Source organism: Nesoenas mayeri (assembly GCF_963082525.1).
Source record: "Nesoenas mayeri genome assembly, chromosome: 2".
Taxonomy (NCBI): Eukaryota; Metazoa; Chordata; class Aves; order Columbiformes; family Columbidae; genus Nesoenas; species Nesoenas mayeri.
Window position 1 is genome coordinate 47,036,087 of NC_137543.1, and position 16,924 is coordinate 47,053,010.

The following is a 16,924-nucleotide window of genomic DNA, read 5'->3' on the forward strand; positions in this document are numbered from 1 at the left end:
TGTATCTAAATCAAAGCTGATTGTGTATGGAGAGGAGGAGGTCTTAAGGTTGCTAATGGAAGTTCAGCCACCTTATCTGTTGGCAGCTTTTCACAAAATATATTCTGCAGTTAAGTCGTAGTTAGTTTCTGTCATAATTTATGTGTACCGACACGTTTTAGTGAAGATATTTGGTACATCAGGAGACTATTTGTCAACAAGCTACAAGGCACTGTGACAGGGAGGAGGAAAGTTCTAATTGTAGTGTAGGGAACTGGAGCTGCTCCCTGACTGGTTTCTCTTACTGGTGGCCAAAGGAACTGAAAAGAGAGGGAGGAGTTGCAAATGGAGCAGCAGTGTACTGGAAGGTGGGAGGGTGAAGATGTAGCAGAATGGCTTCCTGAGATGTCAAAGTTGAGTGAAAATTTGAATTCATAAGGGCTAATAGAGTGGAATTTCCTCCTAGCAGGCAGTTCATGGCTTATTAAAGGGAGATGTCTACACAAGTAAACTCTTAGCTCTGGTAGAATTCTCAAAGGGGTCATTATCACATTCCTTCTTTCGTGCTAATTAGAAGATGGAGTTACTGAGCTTTTTAGTGGAATTGCTGATTTTGTGACAAATGCAGTTCAGGTCAATTTGGAATACTGACAGGTTATTTAGAGGGAAAAATAATTACTTATTTTCAGGTTTTATGTCTGTCTAAATGTTATAATTTGCACAATAATCACCTGTGTATCACTTTATTTTTGTAGAGGCCTTACAGAATGTTGGTTCATTGAAAAATAGAAACTTTTGTTATCTCGTGTATTTTAAAATATGTGGAGAGGAAAAGCATTTAAATTTCAGTTTTTCAGACACTGTTCTGTTTTTTGAGACTAAAACATGTAATACTCCACATAATATAAACCTACAGGGTGTATGTGGTTGAGAAGAATTCGTACGTTTTGTTGAGGTTGTTCGTGTGCCTCCTTTCCCCTCTTCTGTAAGACCAGATGATGGGGTGGGGTAGAGATGGCTACAACACTACTGCAGCACTCTGGTGGTCTTTTCAGAAGTCAGAGGAGCTCAAACATGGAAGCAAATAGATTTCCAAGAGCCGATTAGAGAAAACAACTATTTTTCTGGTTTTCATCTTCCCTGCTTGAATGGATATTTTGAAGCAAAACCTAGAGGATTAGGATGGCAAAATAAAATGGTAGAAAACACTTTAAATGTTTGAAATTCAAAAATCTTGTTTAAATAATACTTCTATATGATCGTCTCAAGTATTTGATGGAAGCAGGTAGCAGGCGCTGCTTCTCCAGAAAGACTGCTTTTCTAACAGTACTTCATCTGGTGCTCCTTCTCTGGTACATGAAATGAAAAGATACAAACTAAAGTTGCTGGTTTTGAATTTGTCAATGGAGATGCCTAGTGATCCTGAAACTTCACTGGCAGTTATGAATATCCATGTCTACTGCAAGTTAGAGGCTGAAGAAGCTAGCTGAGAGCAGGAATCTTTTGCACCAGTGTGTTCTTCAATGTTGTAGATAACAGTACTGATAAAAAGGACTTAATAGTTGACATCTGGTGCTGACAGCTATTCAGAACACATATTTAGGTTCAAGTTTACAGCATGGAAAGGATCCAAAGACAAGAATAAGACAAAGTAGCAAGGCGGTGGTGACCAAGAGAGAGCATTTGCTGGTCTAATTTCACTGCCAAGCCAATCTGAGTATTGCCAGAATTTTTTTTCTTTGCTTTCCCATTTTTCTGTCAGCATTATAACTGACATCACTTTGGACAATATAACTGATCTCAGAAAATGATCTCTTACTCATCTCTGGGCTACTCCTTTCTTGCCAGATTGGTTGGAAGAGTACCTTAGAGCTGTCAATATTTTAGCTAATTGCAGTCTAATGTAGCCAGCTTGGACATGATCTGTATAGTTCTCGTAAGAACTGGTTATGGAACAGTGCAGCAATCATGGAAGATACAGTCTGACATCAGTAACTAGAAATCCTGAATAGTGGAATGAGATTGAGGAGGAAAATACAATTAATGTTTTATCTCTTCTGGTCTTCTGCTTCTCTTATTAAAACTTCACTATTTCTCTGGCAATCCTACCCAAAGGGCAGCTATGCAGGCTAGGTGGAATGTGAAAATATCTCCATTGGTTTTAGCTCACAATTTGATATCAATCAGTTCTGTTACTAGGAAATAATTTTCCTAACAGGAATGGGTGATACCACTCCTTTTTAAACTTGTGCAGAAGTGAAGGAAAGAGCTGAAAATTCTATCAGCAAGATAAATGGTCATCAGTGCTTCCAGGTGCTGAGCCAATAGATACAAGCACAGCCTTTGTGCTAATATTCTTTGTTCTTGGCAGCTGTGATATTTCTAAAGACTTGCTGGTTGATCATAGAATGACTTAGATTGGCAGGGGCCTCTGGTAGTCATCTGATCCAACCTCTTGCTGAAAGCAGATCCTACTAGATCAGATTGCTCAGGGCCATGTCCTGTTGAGTTTTGAATAACTCCAGGGATGGAGATTCTGCAGTCTCTCTGGGAAACCTGTTCCAGTGTTTGACAACTGTGAGAAAATTGTAATATGTCATTTTAATTTCCCATCTTGCATCTTGTGTTCATTGCCTCATGTCTTTTCACTGGGTACCTCCAAGTATTTGATTTCATCTTCTCTATATACTTCCACTACATAGTTAAAAACAGTGGAAAAATTCATCGTCCCTTTAGCTGTTTCTACTAAAGACTGAACAAGCCCATTTCTTTCAGTTTCTACTTGTACATCATGTGCTCCATCTTCAAAGCTTTCCTCTGGGCTTGTTCTGGTATGTTAATGTCTGTCTCTTACTGGGATCCTCAAATTGGACACAGTACCCTAAATATGGTTTCACAAATTCCTGAACAGTGGAGAATAATTGCTCCTATTGATATGCTAGTTATGCTGTTGCTGATACAGGGCAGCATACTGTTGACTGTGTTTGCCACAGTGATACACAGATGACAATACCTTTTCCGAGGGGTCTATTGTCTTCAAGGCAATAGGGTTAATGCAGCTCAAGAGCTGCACTGAAATAGGAATAATACAGCTAGCCTGTTGAAAACAAAACAGATCCTTCATTACTTTCCTCCTTTGATGCTGTGTGGAAATATCATCTGATGTTGTCAATGTTAATGTTTTTTTCTGCTGCTATTGTCGTCTTTTATGCCTTTCTAGGGAGTTGTTCTCATGGTTCTCTTAAAAGTTTCTTCAGTGTAAACTTACCTGTCCCTGTGTTTCATAATTTCTGCAGGGAGATGTCTGTATTACAGACCTAGTTGTTGTTTGGGAGCTATTTTCAACTATATTGCTTTGTTAAGGTTCACCTCTTATTAAGGCTTCATTTGGAAGCAGGAGGAATTTCATTCACTGCAGTGGTCCGTTCCTTGCTTGCTGTGCAGCTTTTCAGTTCAGTTTCACAAATCACAACAAAACCCTTTAACAGAAACATATTACTCAACTTTCTGATTAATAGGGCCTTTCCCCCCCCCCTCCTTTTTTTTTTTCCCCCTGTGCAAAGAGGAGTATGAGGCTTACACATTCTCCTGCTGGATCACTGGTTTCCAGTGATCAAAAAGTTCCTTGGAATTCTGACTAATAGCTTGAGCTTGTGATGAACTTGGGCAGTTTCATGGGTAGGTTTTCCACCTTATTCTGAGAGGTGCAAAGATTTTTCCATGATGTTGGCCCAGCACAGTCATTCCTAGCACCTGATGCTGAATAAATCATTGCAGTTCAGTCATTCATGACTGTCTTGCACTTTTACTGACAGATAAGCTTTGACAAAACATGCATATTTCTTTCTGAATCAGTTTTTTGCATCTTTATCTGATACTTTTTCCTAAAGCCCTTAGTTATTAGTCAGAGAACTTGCCTGCATAAGATTTCATGGAGTACTTATTTTGTGGTCTTGCTGTTAGTCAGAAAAGGGGGGAAAAAAAATACAGGCACTTATGGTGTGCGGCTAACTTCACAAGGACAAAGTAATTACGAGACCTCATGTGAAATGAATTTTCACTTAAGCTAGCCAATTATTTGAATGTGTTTTTTCTCATCCATTGGCAGGGAGAAACTGTGCCCTGGGAAAATTTATTTGAACTGAGGTGCTTCACTGATATGAGTCAGTCTTTAACCATTTCCACCTCTGTCTGTGGTGAAAGATAGCTTATCTACTGGCTTGTATTTACTAAGACCATTTCTGCAAGTGACTATTTTTGCCCGTTTTTCTACAGCTCTTCCTCTATTTTGGGTAACATTTTGTATTCAAATAATGCAATGATGTTATGGGTAGCAGCATGAAATGGTTGCGCATTGTTGCGGGGTCTGGTGCTATATTTCTGTGAATACAGTGCAGAGATTGGTTTCAGGACTTTCAGAATCAACAGATGTCTTTTTGCAAAGTATCCCCAATGGTTGGTTCAACTTCTTAAATTTGCAGTTGCCCTTCTTTACCTTCACATTATTATTATGTGTGTGGTGTTTTTTATTTATTTAATTTATTATAATACTTGGAATATTTGATTTAAAGATCCTGCAGTTTTCTATTTTTCTCAATGACTGAACTCCTTAAAACAAAATTCAGGAAGAATTGGTGAGACTTAAGCTTAAAATGTCAGTATAAAGTCATGTAACTGTTGGTGTCCAAAGTCATCTTGTTTAGAACAGTCTTCGTTGAACCAATGTTTTAACTAAGTTTAATTAAGTATTTTAAAGCTGGAGTTAAAATGTTGCTAAAATAGTAGAAATTAAAATAAAAATATTTATGTAAAAATACTTGCCTTCCTGGTTGAATTTACCTTGAGTAGAGTTAAAAAAAAAGATAGAAAAAACCACACAACCCATGTAAATATAAATATATAAACTGCATTTTTAGTGGTTACAACAATGCTGATTTTTAAAAATTTCTGTAGGATGCTGTTTTGGAATTACCTATGGAATTATTTAGAACTTGCCAATTAATCAACTAATAGCCTCAGATTGGAGGACAGAATAGTGTCAAATGTAGTAGAAGTTATACTGAATGTTGTGTAATGTATCATGCTTAAAAATACTGCTAGAGAAATAGATTTTTTTTTTTTTCCACCAATAAATGGAGGTTTTGACCCATGAGATTTACTCTTTTACTGGTTCAAATAAGCACTGAACTGACATGTGTTTAAACCCTCAGACTTGCAGTCAGAGGACTCCTCCATTTGGCATGTGCTTCGTGGCAGTGAATGCACATTGAAAAACACCACCACTAAAAACAATTTTGAAGACTCTCTATTGTAGCTGATACAGATTCATCCATCTGCACCATATGAATGATCCCTGTTAACCTCCAGATATATCTGCAGTTGTTGATATTTTCAGTAGATTGAAGTAATTATCTTTCTAATATATTTTCCCTACAAGGAGGTATAGATAGGCAGATGCAAATGCAGTCTCACCATGCCCATGAAATAAGTTTGGATTTATTGTTAAATTACAAATAGTACAAAAACTGGTATTGTATATTCAACAACAAATCAAGTAAAAATGTCTCAATGCATACAATTTTTTTGCTTTTTTCTGGTTGTTGCATATGTTTTAGAAACACCTTCTAATTACCAACTAATGTGTAACAATAAAATCCTATGGAAGTTGAGCACTTATGGTAAATAGGATTTACTTACTTACTGTAGTAAATAGGCTTTATCTATATTCTCTGTAGATATTAATTTGTGACTAGGAAACAGTTTATAGTAGTATTACATTACTTTGGGTATCATACTTCACTGCAAAATTGTTTATTGAATGTTTTATAGACTAAAGTCCCTGTAGCTGTGGAAAATATTCCTAGCTCCTAAAATCGTGACTGTGATGTTTTAGATGCAATCTTCAGCTGAGCTCCACTTACTGTATATTTAGATTAGTTTGTAGAATTTAATCTTTAACACTTTTGTCTTAATTTGCTGTGTATGAACTCTGCCAGTAGTATATTTATAACTCTTGTATTGCTGAGAATATCATACAACCTTGAGATGAGAAGAGATCCGTGTGGGACTTGTTCTAGAAATGTCCCCATGAGATGATTCCCCATTTACAATTACTAGTGGAGAAGTTTCTATTAACCTATTCAAGTCCCTGTCAATTTTTGTGCAATGTGTTGAAGATGCTTTTCAGAAGTCCTGTGAAAACAGATGTTGACTTGCAGATGTATAATGTTAGGACCAATGGTCATTTGGCAAGGCCTGTTTGCTGCAAAGCTCTGTTTATTGCATTGGAATTTTGCGGTGTCACTGGATTCTCTATGAAGTATCTCCTATCTGGGCTTTTCAGTATTTTTGTTTTCTTGGAAGATCAGTGTATAGTGTTGCTAGAGGTGCTCTGATGATCTTTTTGCTTAAGTGTGTGGGTGTTAACTTCTTTTGTTAATTTCTTTGAAAGCATTATTGATGTAAGATTTTTTTTCCTGTGTGTGTGTGGGTTTTGTGTGTTTTTTGGTGTGTGTGTGTTTGTTTTTTTTTTTAAATAAAAGCTGCATTTTAAAATGGAATTTTGTAGTCTCCAAATCTGTTCATATTTTCTTTTTGGCATTTAAGAAATCATAGTTTGTAATTTCGTTAATGCTATTCTGGCACTCTTGTTAAAATAATCACAGTTCTAACTTCCTACTGTTCCTCAGAATGTTAGTCTGATCCAGTTTTAAATTTATTTGTTTTGTTGTATACTTTACTAGTTAGTTTGCTTCTAAGTGCATGGCACATTGTTTCGGCTTTGCTTTGGTGTATGTGTACAGCATGATAAATTACTAAGTTTGTGTATAAAACTAACTTTTGTGCTTTTTATGTGAAGCTAAAGGATGATTAATGCAGTGTTGTGAGAAGTGCTTTCATCTTTGGTGTATGGCTTGGAATAAGCTTGATTCCCTAATGGAGAGTGATCTGTGAATGGGATTTTTCTCTTTAGAAAAGATGTAAATAGTCCTTGGGTGAATGATTAAATAACAGGAAACTACCTGAGGTAAAACATTGAGCCATTTTTACAGATATTTGTTTGTATTATAAGGATTACTACATTTCCACCTTTCTGTTCCCGTCCACGTCCCCACCCGTCCCCAGTCTTCCCAGTCTTGTTTTCAGTCTAACATATAAAACTGTTAATAACTAGTGAACTGTAAAGACTGGAGACAAAAAATGATCCATCCGATATTTTTAGGGTCTCCTCTGAAATACAGGATGATCCCCTTAATGTCCTAATGTGCTTTATCAAAATGAATTTTAAATAATACCCTGAAACCAGGACTTTCGATGACTGACTTGAAGCTGTGTGTTTGTGATTGCTGATACAGGTCTGGATCAATTGCTAGTGTAAATTTCATCTGAATTAGGTATGAGCTCATGCTCACCCTGCAGTTGCTTAGGTGGAACATTTAGTATAGTATTTATTCCAGGGTGTCCTATATGGGTGTTATTGTTTTATGTCTTGTATCGCACTTGCCATTTGCTTGCCTTGTAAACAATGTGACCATCAGGATTATGTATCAGGAGTCCTGTTTCTTACTATGGGCTGTGTACAGTGAAGTCAGGAGAATATGAATTCAACTAGTTCTAGGTGGTTACATTTTTAGATATTTTCTTTAGTTAAATGTGAAGTTTTGCTTTCCTGATTTGTGCATTACCTTGCATTGTGACAGGAATGATGGTTGGTACAAACACAGAAAGACAGTAGTGGAAGAAAATCACAGAATAGTTGAGATTGGATGGAGTCTCTGGATGTCATCTGGTCCAACCCCCCTGCTCAAGCAGGATCACCTCAAGTCAGTTGCCCAGGACTGTGTCCAGACAACTTCTCAGTATCTCTGCAGATAGAGAATCCACAACCTTCATGGGTGACTGATGGCAGTGCTGTTACCCTCACAGTAAAGAAGTGTTTCCAGATGTTCAGGTCAAACCTCTGATGTTTCAGTTTGTGGCCATTGTGTCTTGTGCTGTCACTGGGCACTACTGAAAAGAGCCTGGCTCTGTCCTCTTGTCACCCTCCCTTCATATGCATTATATACATAAACACCCACCCTTTATATAGAATAATGTGATCTCCCTGATCCTTCTCCAGGCTGAACAGTCCAAGCTCTCCCAGCCTTTCCTCATAGGAGAGATGCTCCAGTCCCTTCATGATCTTCATGGCCTTGTGTTGGATTTTCTCCAGTATGCCTGTCTCTCTTTTCTACTGGGTAGCCCAGGACTGGACACAGTACTTCAGGTGTGGTCTCACCAGTGCTGAGTGGAGAGTCAGGGTTACTTGGACCTGCTGGCAACATTCCTCTTAATGCAACCCAGGTTGCCCTTGGCCTTCTTTGCAGCAGGTGCATTTTGCTGGCTAATGTCCAGCTTGGTGTCTACCAGGAACTTCAAGGCTTTTTCTGCCAAGCTACTTTCCAGCTGTGTGGCCCCCACCATATATTGGTGCCTGAAGTTATTCCCCAGGTGCAGGACTTTGTGCTCCTCCTTGTTGAACTTCATGAGGTTCCTGTTGGCCCATTTCTACAGCCTGTTGAGGTCTCTTTGGATGGTAGCATGACCTTCTGGCATATCAGCTACTTATCACAGTTTTGTGTCATAAGCAGACTTTCTGAGGGTACATTCTGCCTCATCACCCAGATCACTAATGAAATGTTGAACAGGACTGGAGCCAGTATTGACCCTTGAGGTACACTGCTGGTCACTCACAGAATCACAGAATGTTAGGGATTGGAAGGGACCTCGAAAGATCATCTAGGCCAATCCCCCTGCCGGAGCAGGAACACCTAGATGAGGTTACACAGGAAGGTGTCCAGGCAGGTCTTGAATGCCTCTAGAGTAGGAGACTCCACAACCTCCCTGGGCAGCCTGTTCCAGTGTTCTGTCACCCTCACTGAGAAGAAGTTTCTTCTCAAATTTAAGGGCAACCTTTTGTGTTCCAGTTTGTACCCATTACCCCTTGTTGTGTCATTGGTTGTCACTGAGAAGAGCCTGGCTCCATCCTCATGACACTCACCCTTTATGTATCTGTAAACATTAATGAGGTCACCCCTCAGTCTCCTCTTCTCCAGGCTAAAGAGCCCCAGCTCCCTCAGCCTTTCCTCATACTGAAGATGCTCCACTCCCTTAATCATCTTTGTTGCCCTACTCCACCAGCTAGACTTGGTGCCACTGATCCCACCCTCTGGGTCTGGTCAGTCAACCAGTTTTCAATCCACCTCACTGTTTGCTCATCCAGCCTGTACATCAACAGCTTCTCTATAACAGTCTTACGGGATACAGTATGAAAGGCATTACTGACGTCCCAGAAGACAGTATCCACTGCTCATTCCTCACATATCAAGTCAGTACTTTCATTGCAGAAGTTTATTAAGTTGGTCAAGCATGACTTCCTCTTGGTGAAGTCATGCTGACTATTCCTGATGATTTCCTTGTTGCTTATGTACCTGAAGAATGGTTTCCAAGGTTAGCTGCTTTATCACCTTTCCAAGGACTGAGGTGAGGCTGATTGGCCTGTCATTCCCTGGGTCCTCCTTCTTGAAGATAGGGATGATATTTGCTTTCTTCCAGTCCTCGGGCATTTCTCCAAGTCACCATTACTGGTCAAAGATTACCAAGAGTACCCTCTCAAAGACATCTGTCAGCCCTCTCAGCACTTGTTGGTGCATAACATCAGGGTATACTTACGTATACCCAGTTTGCTTAAGTATTCCCTGACCTGATCCTTTTTCGCCAAGGGTGCATTGTCTTGTTCCAGCATTTCTCCTGATCTCTGGGACCTGGAATTCCTGAAGTCTGGTCTTGCTAGTAAAGACTGAAGCAAAGGTGTCATTCAGTACTGCATCCTTTTCCATGTCGTGTGTAACCAGGTCCTCCAACTCACTGAGCAATGGGCCCACGTTTTCCCTAGCCTTTCTTTTGCCGACTGTGTACTTATAGAAACCCTTGTTGTCTTTTGTTCTTGGGCAGATTCAATTCCATTTGGGCTTCAGCTTTCCTAACTGCATCGCTGGATGCTTGGACATTGTTTCTGTATTCCTCTGACATTATCTGTCTTTGCTTCCACCTTCTGTAAGGCTTCCTCTTTATGTTTGAGTTTGGCTAGGAGCTACATGTTCATCCATGCAGGCTTTCTGGCATTTTTGCCTGACTTCATATTCATTGGGATGGAGCTCTCTTGAGCTTGGAGGTGATCCTTGAATATTATCCAGCTTTCTTGTTGTACCCACTCGCCTCTAGGTTCTTATGCCATGGGAGTCTACTTAGCAGATCTCTGAAGAGGCTGAAGTCCAGGGTTGTGAGCTTTTCCTTCTCCTTCCTTCTCCCAGGATCCTTAACTCCAACATTTCATGGTCACTGCAGCTGAGGCTGCCTTTGATCTTCACATCTTTAGTGAGCTTCTTCTTGGCAAGTAGTATGAGATCTAGCAGAGCACCTCTCCTTATTGGCTCCTTTGTCACTTGTGTCAAGAAGTTATTGTCAAAGCTCTCCAGGAACCTCCTGAACTGCTTTTATCTGACTGTATTGTCCTTCCAGCAGATAATCAACATGGTTGAAGTCCCCCATGAGGACCAGGGACTGTGAATGTGAGGCTGTTTTCCCATCTGTCTATAAAGGTCACAATCCACTTGTTCTTCCTGGTCAGGTGGCCTATAGAAGACACCCACTTTAATGCCACCTTTAATCCTAAACCAGAAGCTCCCAGTTGGCTCCTCTTCCATCCCCAGGCAGAGCTCCATCCACTCCAGCTGCTCTCTCATATAAAGGTTAACTCTCCTTCCTCACCTTCCCTTCCTGCCCTCCATAAACAGTCTATATCGCTCCATTGTAACATTCCAGTCATGGGAACCATCGCACCATGTCTCTGTGATCCCAGTAAGACTGTAGCCCTGGAACTGCATGCAGATTTCTTAATTCATTGTGTTTATTCCTCATACTGCATGCATTACTATATGGGCACCCAAATACATTAAGGGTCATATTGATGACAGCATAGGTAAGGTTTGTGGAAACCCATGCCAAGCTCAGGAAGACGAACAGTATTAAAGTACCAATGACAGCTGAAAAGAGGATTGCTGTGGAAGCCACCAGGCTCCAGCCCTTAGTATTCTGATGGCAGGTCTCTCACCACTCTAGCAGGAAAAGATGTATTTCTCTATGATGCTTCTGGGTGTTCGGATTATCTTGAATCTTTTGTTGCTGTCACTGTGGGTTGATGTGACATATGGGCTGTGCTTTTTTTCACATCTTTGCTGACAAACCTGTGCCAGTAGATGAGATCTGTTTTTAGGGCTAGATTATTATCTCTAATTTTTGCCTGATGCTTTTAGCTTCTGAAGTAATTAATTGGCTACTCAAGCATCTGCTACTATCTAAGCAGCTGTTGAATGACAGTGGAATAAACTGGTCAGGTTTGTACCCCTTGAAACTATGATTGTGCTGGAGACCCAGCTAGCTGAGACAAAGAGTACACAGAAAGGAAGATGTTTCATTGTGTTTATGTATTTGGGTAGAGCTGGATGGAGAATTGGCAAGCAGATCAGCCAGGTAGAGGATGTGTTGGACTGGGACAGACTACAAGAATAGCCTGATGAAAACATGGCAAGACTAGATATTCCTATTAGCAAGAGCAGCTCTTCAATACTTAGGCCAAGGTGGCAGCAGACTTTGCCTGTTGTTGGTTGTTTTTTTTTTTTATGTGTGTATGTGGTGTTTGTGGTTTGTATGTTTTGTGTGTGTGTGGTTTTTGTTGTTTTTTTTTTTTATTCTGCCTTTTCAGCATGCCTACTTTAGAGAGAAATGTCTTTTCTACCTTTGTTTCTCACAAAGGTCTGATGTTTTTGTTCTAGTTTTTCTCTGCTTTGTCAGAAGAAGGAACTTGTTCTTCAGCAAAGGGGAGATGCAAATGCTTTTGGAGAAAGTGGTTTGTCAAGGTTTATATCTGCATCATCTGGGCTACAATGAAATTTTCCCATAGGAATTGAGAACAGTTATATGGCTGTCTTGACTTCCTTGTGAACTTGTTTGGAGGTCTCAGTTCTGTACTGTATCAGATTCGTAACACTGCAACAGTAATGTATGTGAGTAGATTTTTCTAACGTTTCTTGCAGTGACTTCTGGGGCAAATCTTTCATGTCAACCATATCAGGAGCAATGCTGGAGAATATGCTCACTGGCTGCACAGTGTCCATAGTTTCTGTCACTGGGAGTGTAGTAAGTGACATCTGCTTGTCTAACAGCTGAAGTATTTGCAATCAATGTGATTTTATAGCAGCCAGAAAGAAATTTCTAAGGCTGGTGAAGATGTAACTAGAAGAAAAAGTACTGATATTTCCCTTTAAAGGTGGTGTCATTCTTAGGAAGTTTGAAGATAGGGGCTTGTAGTGTTGATGATGAAAAAGGAAGAAGCAGCAGCTAATGAAATGATTTATGGGCTATTAGAAAGAGGTCTTAAGCATAGGTTTCCAGAGGCTCATGCTTTGGATTTGTGACCAAACCAGTGTTGATAAAGACATTGTTTTTATCAATTGCTGAACAGTGCTTGCAGAGCATCAAGGCTATTCCGTGTTCCATTGTAGGGCGGGGGTGGGCAAGAGGTTGGGAGGGGATGCTGCTGACACAGCTGACCTGTAGTGGCCAGGGATGTTGCATAGCAAGTAATGTCAGGCTCAGCAGTAAAACTGGTATGTTTTTTTCCCCAAAGTAGCTGTTGCTTGGGGACTGGCAGGGCATCTGTCTCATGGTGGTGAGTTTGGTTGGAGTGTTATTTTTTGTTGTTTTTGTTTTTCATCACTTTTACCCTTCTAGTTCTTTCCTGCATCTCACTGCAAAGGAGTGAGCAAGAGAGTGGGTGGGGACTTACCTGGCAGCAGGGTCAACCCACCACACCCAATATATGTGAATTAAGGTTATGTTTCTATAAATTTGCTCTTCTGCAGTGTTAAAAATGCAAGTGACTTTTGCTTTTGGTATTACATTAAAAAGGAGAATATAGCACACAGACTTCCAGAAGTTCTCTGAAATCAATATTTACTAACTGATTTATATTAAAGATAACAAAGAGAAAAGCTGTACAATAATATGTGGGGGAAAAGAGAAAGGAGGATACCAATTTGAAATATGTTAAAGTTGGAAGAAAGTAATTCTTTGATAATTAGGAAAATTTTATCCTATTTGAAAGGCGCAAATCTACTTGGCTTCCCTGAAAGTAAAACTTTTGAATTTTGAAATTGTTTGTTTGAAGATAAAAAATTGTTCTTGGAGGAACAGATCAAATTTTTTTTATGTTAATTCCTAAAGGAAAAGGTTTCTTGAGTAGGTAACTTCATATATGAACTCAAGATTTTTACAGATTCTCTGAAATGTTTAATAGAGACACCCTAAAAAAAACCCCATAATTTGAATGGAAAATGACATATGTAAGATAATACTTTGAACTCCAGAGTGCTGCTTTACAGTTAAATGGGTTAAAATTTTGAGATGATTTTGCAGTTGTTTTGTGTAAGAAAATCATCTGTTATCTTGGATCCAGTTGTCTTGGATTTCAGTAAGAATCATCCATGTTGGATTTCCTACCTGTGTCATCAGGCCAAGGTTGTAGTTTTTTTGTTTTGTTTCTGGTTTAGTGGCTGTGAGGTGTTGAGACAACTTCAGTGTCCTAGCAGCTGAGTAACCTTTACACAAGTGTAAACTCTTGTTAAACAAAACAGCTAGTCATGCTAGCCAAGAGTTTGAGAATTACATGCCATGCATAGCGCCTGACATGTTCAGAACCTGTCTTTTAAGTCATAATATTTCTTGTTTTAATAAGGGGTTTTTTGAAAGCCAGGATGAAGCCCTATGTATTATTTTGAAAACAAAACCATTATTGTATGGTTTGCAAATAATTTCCTTTAAAAGATTATGTTGGTATCAGTAGTATTGTTTACTAATGTGGAATTAGTCACTGTGTTTTCTTCTGGAAATTCCTCAGTCTTTATAAAAAGTTCTCTGTATCTCTAGTCTCTTTGTGTTGGGCTGTAAGAAGGTATCAGCTGATCTGGAGTTATGTCATGCCACCAGTGCTGGGTTATCTGATGAAGTTACTGAGATAATATTCTAACTTTCTTTAATGTTTGTAGGTCAGATTGAGACTATTCTGCTGTTTTTCCTGGTATGTTTAGGCCTTTCCTCCAAAGCCTCAGAACATTTTTTGGTTAGGGTGGTTACTATTTACAGTGAGCCAAATATCTGCCAGATAAATGAATGCTTAACATAGGTGAAGTGACAGGTGATCCCTTTGATCCTCTTTGTGGCCAAGAGTAAAAACTATTCTGCAGAGGAAATTTGTCCTTTTTTTCTTGTTTACATTATTTTTTTGGAGCTCTGTGATTCCTGAATAGACATTTGCTTACTCAGACATAAATGCACCTTCTTTTACAAATTACTTTCTTCTGTTTAGGACAAATAATTGTTTTGAGATAAGATTTTAAGCTTAGAGTGCAACGCTGAGACAGAAGAATATTTCATGCTTTTGTTTTTAGTGAGTTGCTTAATTACACAGAATGTTGATTTGCTCACCCTTGATGCCTACAATAAACAGTTCACATATAGTTATCAAACATGAATAGTTTGAGATTGGCAATGAGTTGTAGCAGCTGTGTAACGAAACAGATGTTGGCGTGAATGAACAGCAGTACATTTTGACTGAAAGTTGTGCTAACTTATTAGTAAAAGGGGGGACTAATCTATGGGACTAAAATGTTTTTTAATACATTTTTTTTTTTGTCCTGTGTTTCTGTGATGTATATGTAAATGCATATGAGGGATGTATCTACATATGAAAACCTTTTTATTGGTAAATTCATTTGTTTCTTGGCACTACCAGTTGTTTTTTGTAAATCAAAGAGAAAGGAAGTGTCATGTAAAGTGTGTAATGACATTTTATAATTTTTGGTCTTTATACAGACCTGTGGTTATGAATCCATTTATTTTGTTTTGTTGCTATTAGGTTTCACTCTGTAGATCTTCATCTTGAAGGACTAATGTCCACTAGCCATGGATTCAGACACAGTAAAAAATATTGAACACATTATAAATTGATGTTAATTTGAAAATACCTTATTTTAATTCAAATTCAAAATTACTTTTTGTTTTATCAGCAAACACTTATCTCTTTATGGTGCAAGCTCGTGGTATCATGTTGAGAGAAAATGTGAAAACAATAGGACACATGATCAGATTGTACACTAACAAAAATACTACACTGAATGGCACAGGTAAGAATATTTCGTATTTAATTTCATTTTAAAAAGAGCTTTATGAAAACGAAAACAAAACAAAGACATGCTGAACCTTAGTGACATAGCTTGCTTATGAAAACCCAGACTGAAGTCCTGCTTCTTTCTAACTGCAGTGATGGCTGAATAGCTGCTGTTTATCCATTTACTTTGGTAAGACATATTTGTTACAGCTGTGAAAAAGATTAATTAAATTATTCTTTGTTTAGTGCAGAAAATTTGTTGGATTGGTTTGGTTTTATTTGCCTTTTTTTTTTTTAAATCATGCTGCTAGGAATTTGTTACTTACAAATTAATGTTCTCACCTGCATGATATGTTACAAATTTCAGTGGATAACACAGATTTTTACAAAAATCAATTTATCTTTTTAAGATTATCCAGAAGGAAACAATTCTAGTGACTGTGTTGCTCAAACAACAATGTATCTTCCAGAAAACTTCACTTACTCTCCTTACCAGGCTTGTCCAGAGAAGCTGCCTTACATGAGTAAGTTTTTAAACCGACCTTAATGTTTATCTAGTAAATTGAATTGTACTTAAGACAAAATAAACTTATACATCCGAGAATGGACAATAATGCTTAGCAGAATTTTGCCTTAACTGTTGTGTTACTAAAACTTCTGGTCTCTTTACTAGTCGCCTAAAGTGTTTTAAATTTTATTTAAAAAATTAAATTTTATTTACATAATTTTACTTTCTACAAATTAAATTCTAAATGTTTTTATTAATGTGTAGGAATACTCTAACGTGTAAAAAGTATTTTGAGGAACAGTTAAATTTCTTTTTTGGAAATGTTTTTTTAATTAAAGATTCATGAGTCAGAAACAAGTTCTCAAATCTTCAGCTAATCACAGATACTGCAATATATAGGAAACTGAACAAGATGGTGAAGCGAGAATTGATGGAAGTAAGGAAGTGCTAAAGCCCTGTCATAATGAGGAAGTAGTGCTTAAATAACAAGTCATGAAATTTTAAAATTAAGCTTTCAAACCCAGCTGTTTAAGGTCTCAAGCTATTAAACAGAACTTGCTAGGTAACTGTAACTTTATCTTTAAGCCTAGAATCAAAACTTCTGATTATTCATGCAGAAATAAGAAACTGAGTTGAGTACTTTGGCACCATTGCTGTTTTGCTTTGCTGGGTTTTTCTAAAACCTGTAATACCACAGCTGTGCTCAGCAGCAGTATCCCAGCGTGTGTAGGTCTTATAAGGAGGGATTGCACAACTAAAGCAGTTACACAAACTGATATTGGAGGTGTTCCTTGATGTAATTCAGTGTCCTTACTCTGATGTAATGATGCGGTATGACCCTTTCATCTTCTTTCTATAGACAAAGTATAGTTTTGTTTGGGAACATTCCTAAAAATTCTTGGTAAGAACTGTAAATTTTCATGTGAATTTTCTACAAACTTGCCACTTTTCAGATTCAGCCAAAATTCTGGGTATTGTTTGCTTTCCTCTGTATTGTGGAGAAAGCAGTCCTTAGTCTGTTACTAGAAGTGACTGTTCAGTATCTGTTATGCTAACATGTTTATTTTACTTGCTATGTTTAAAACCAAACAAGTAAACTACAGAATTGTAAGAGAGAAAATTAGAAATAATTTCTGAAGATATTTGTGACACTGTCCAGTATTCTAACCTCT

General features: G+C 38.3%; 1 protein-coding gene across 1 annotated transcript in view; it reads left to right on the forward strand.

Annotated features, from left to right (window-relative positions):
- Window positions 1-16,924, forward strand: part of B4GALT6 (beta-1,4-galactosyltransferase 6) — a gene marked incomplete at its 3' end in the record, with an annotated part of 30,829 nt that overhangs the window by 2,545 nt on the left and 11,360 nt on the right. Inside the window, exons 2-3 of the mRNA XM_080339709.1 lie at window positions 15,144-15,260; window positions 15,655-15,768. Of these exons, the coding sequence (XP_080195835.1) occupies window positions 15,144-15,260; window positions 15,655-15,768 (231 nt within the window). The remainder of the gene's footprint in view (window positions 1-15,143; window positions 15,261-15,654; window positions 15,769-16,924) is intronic.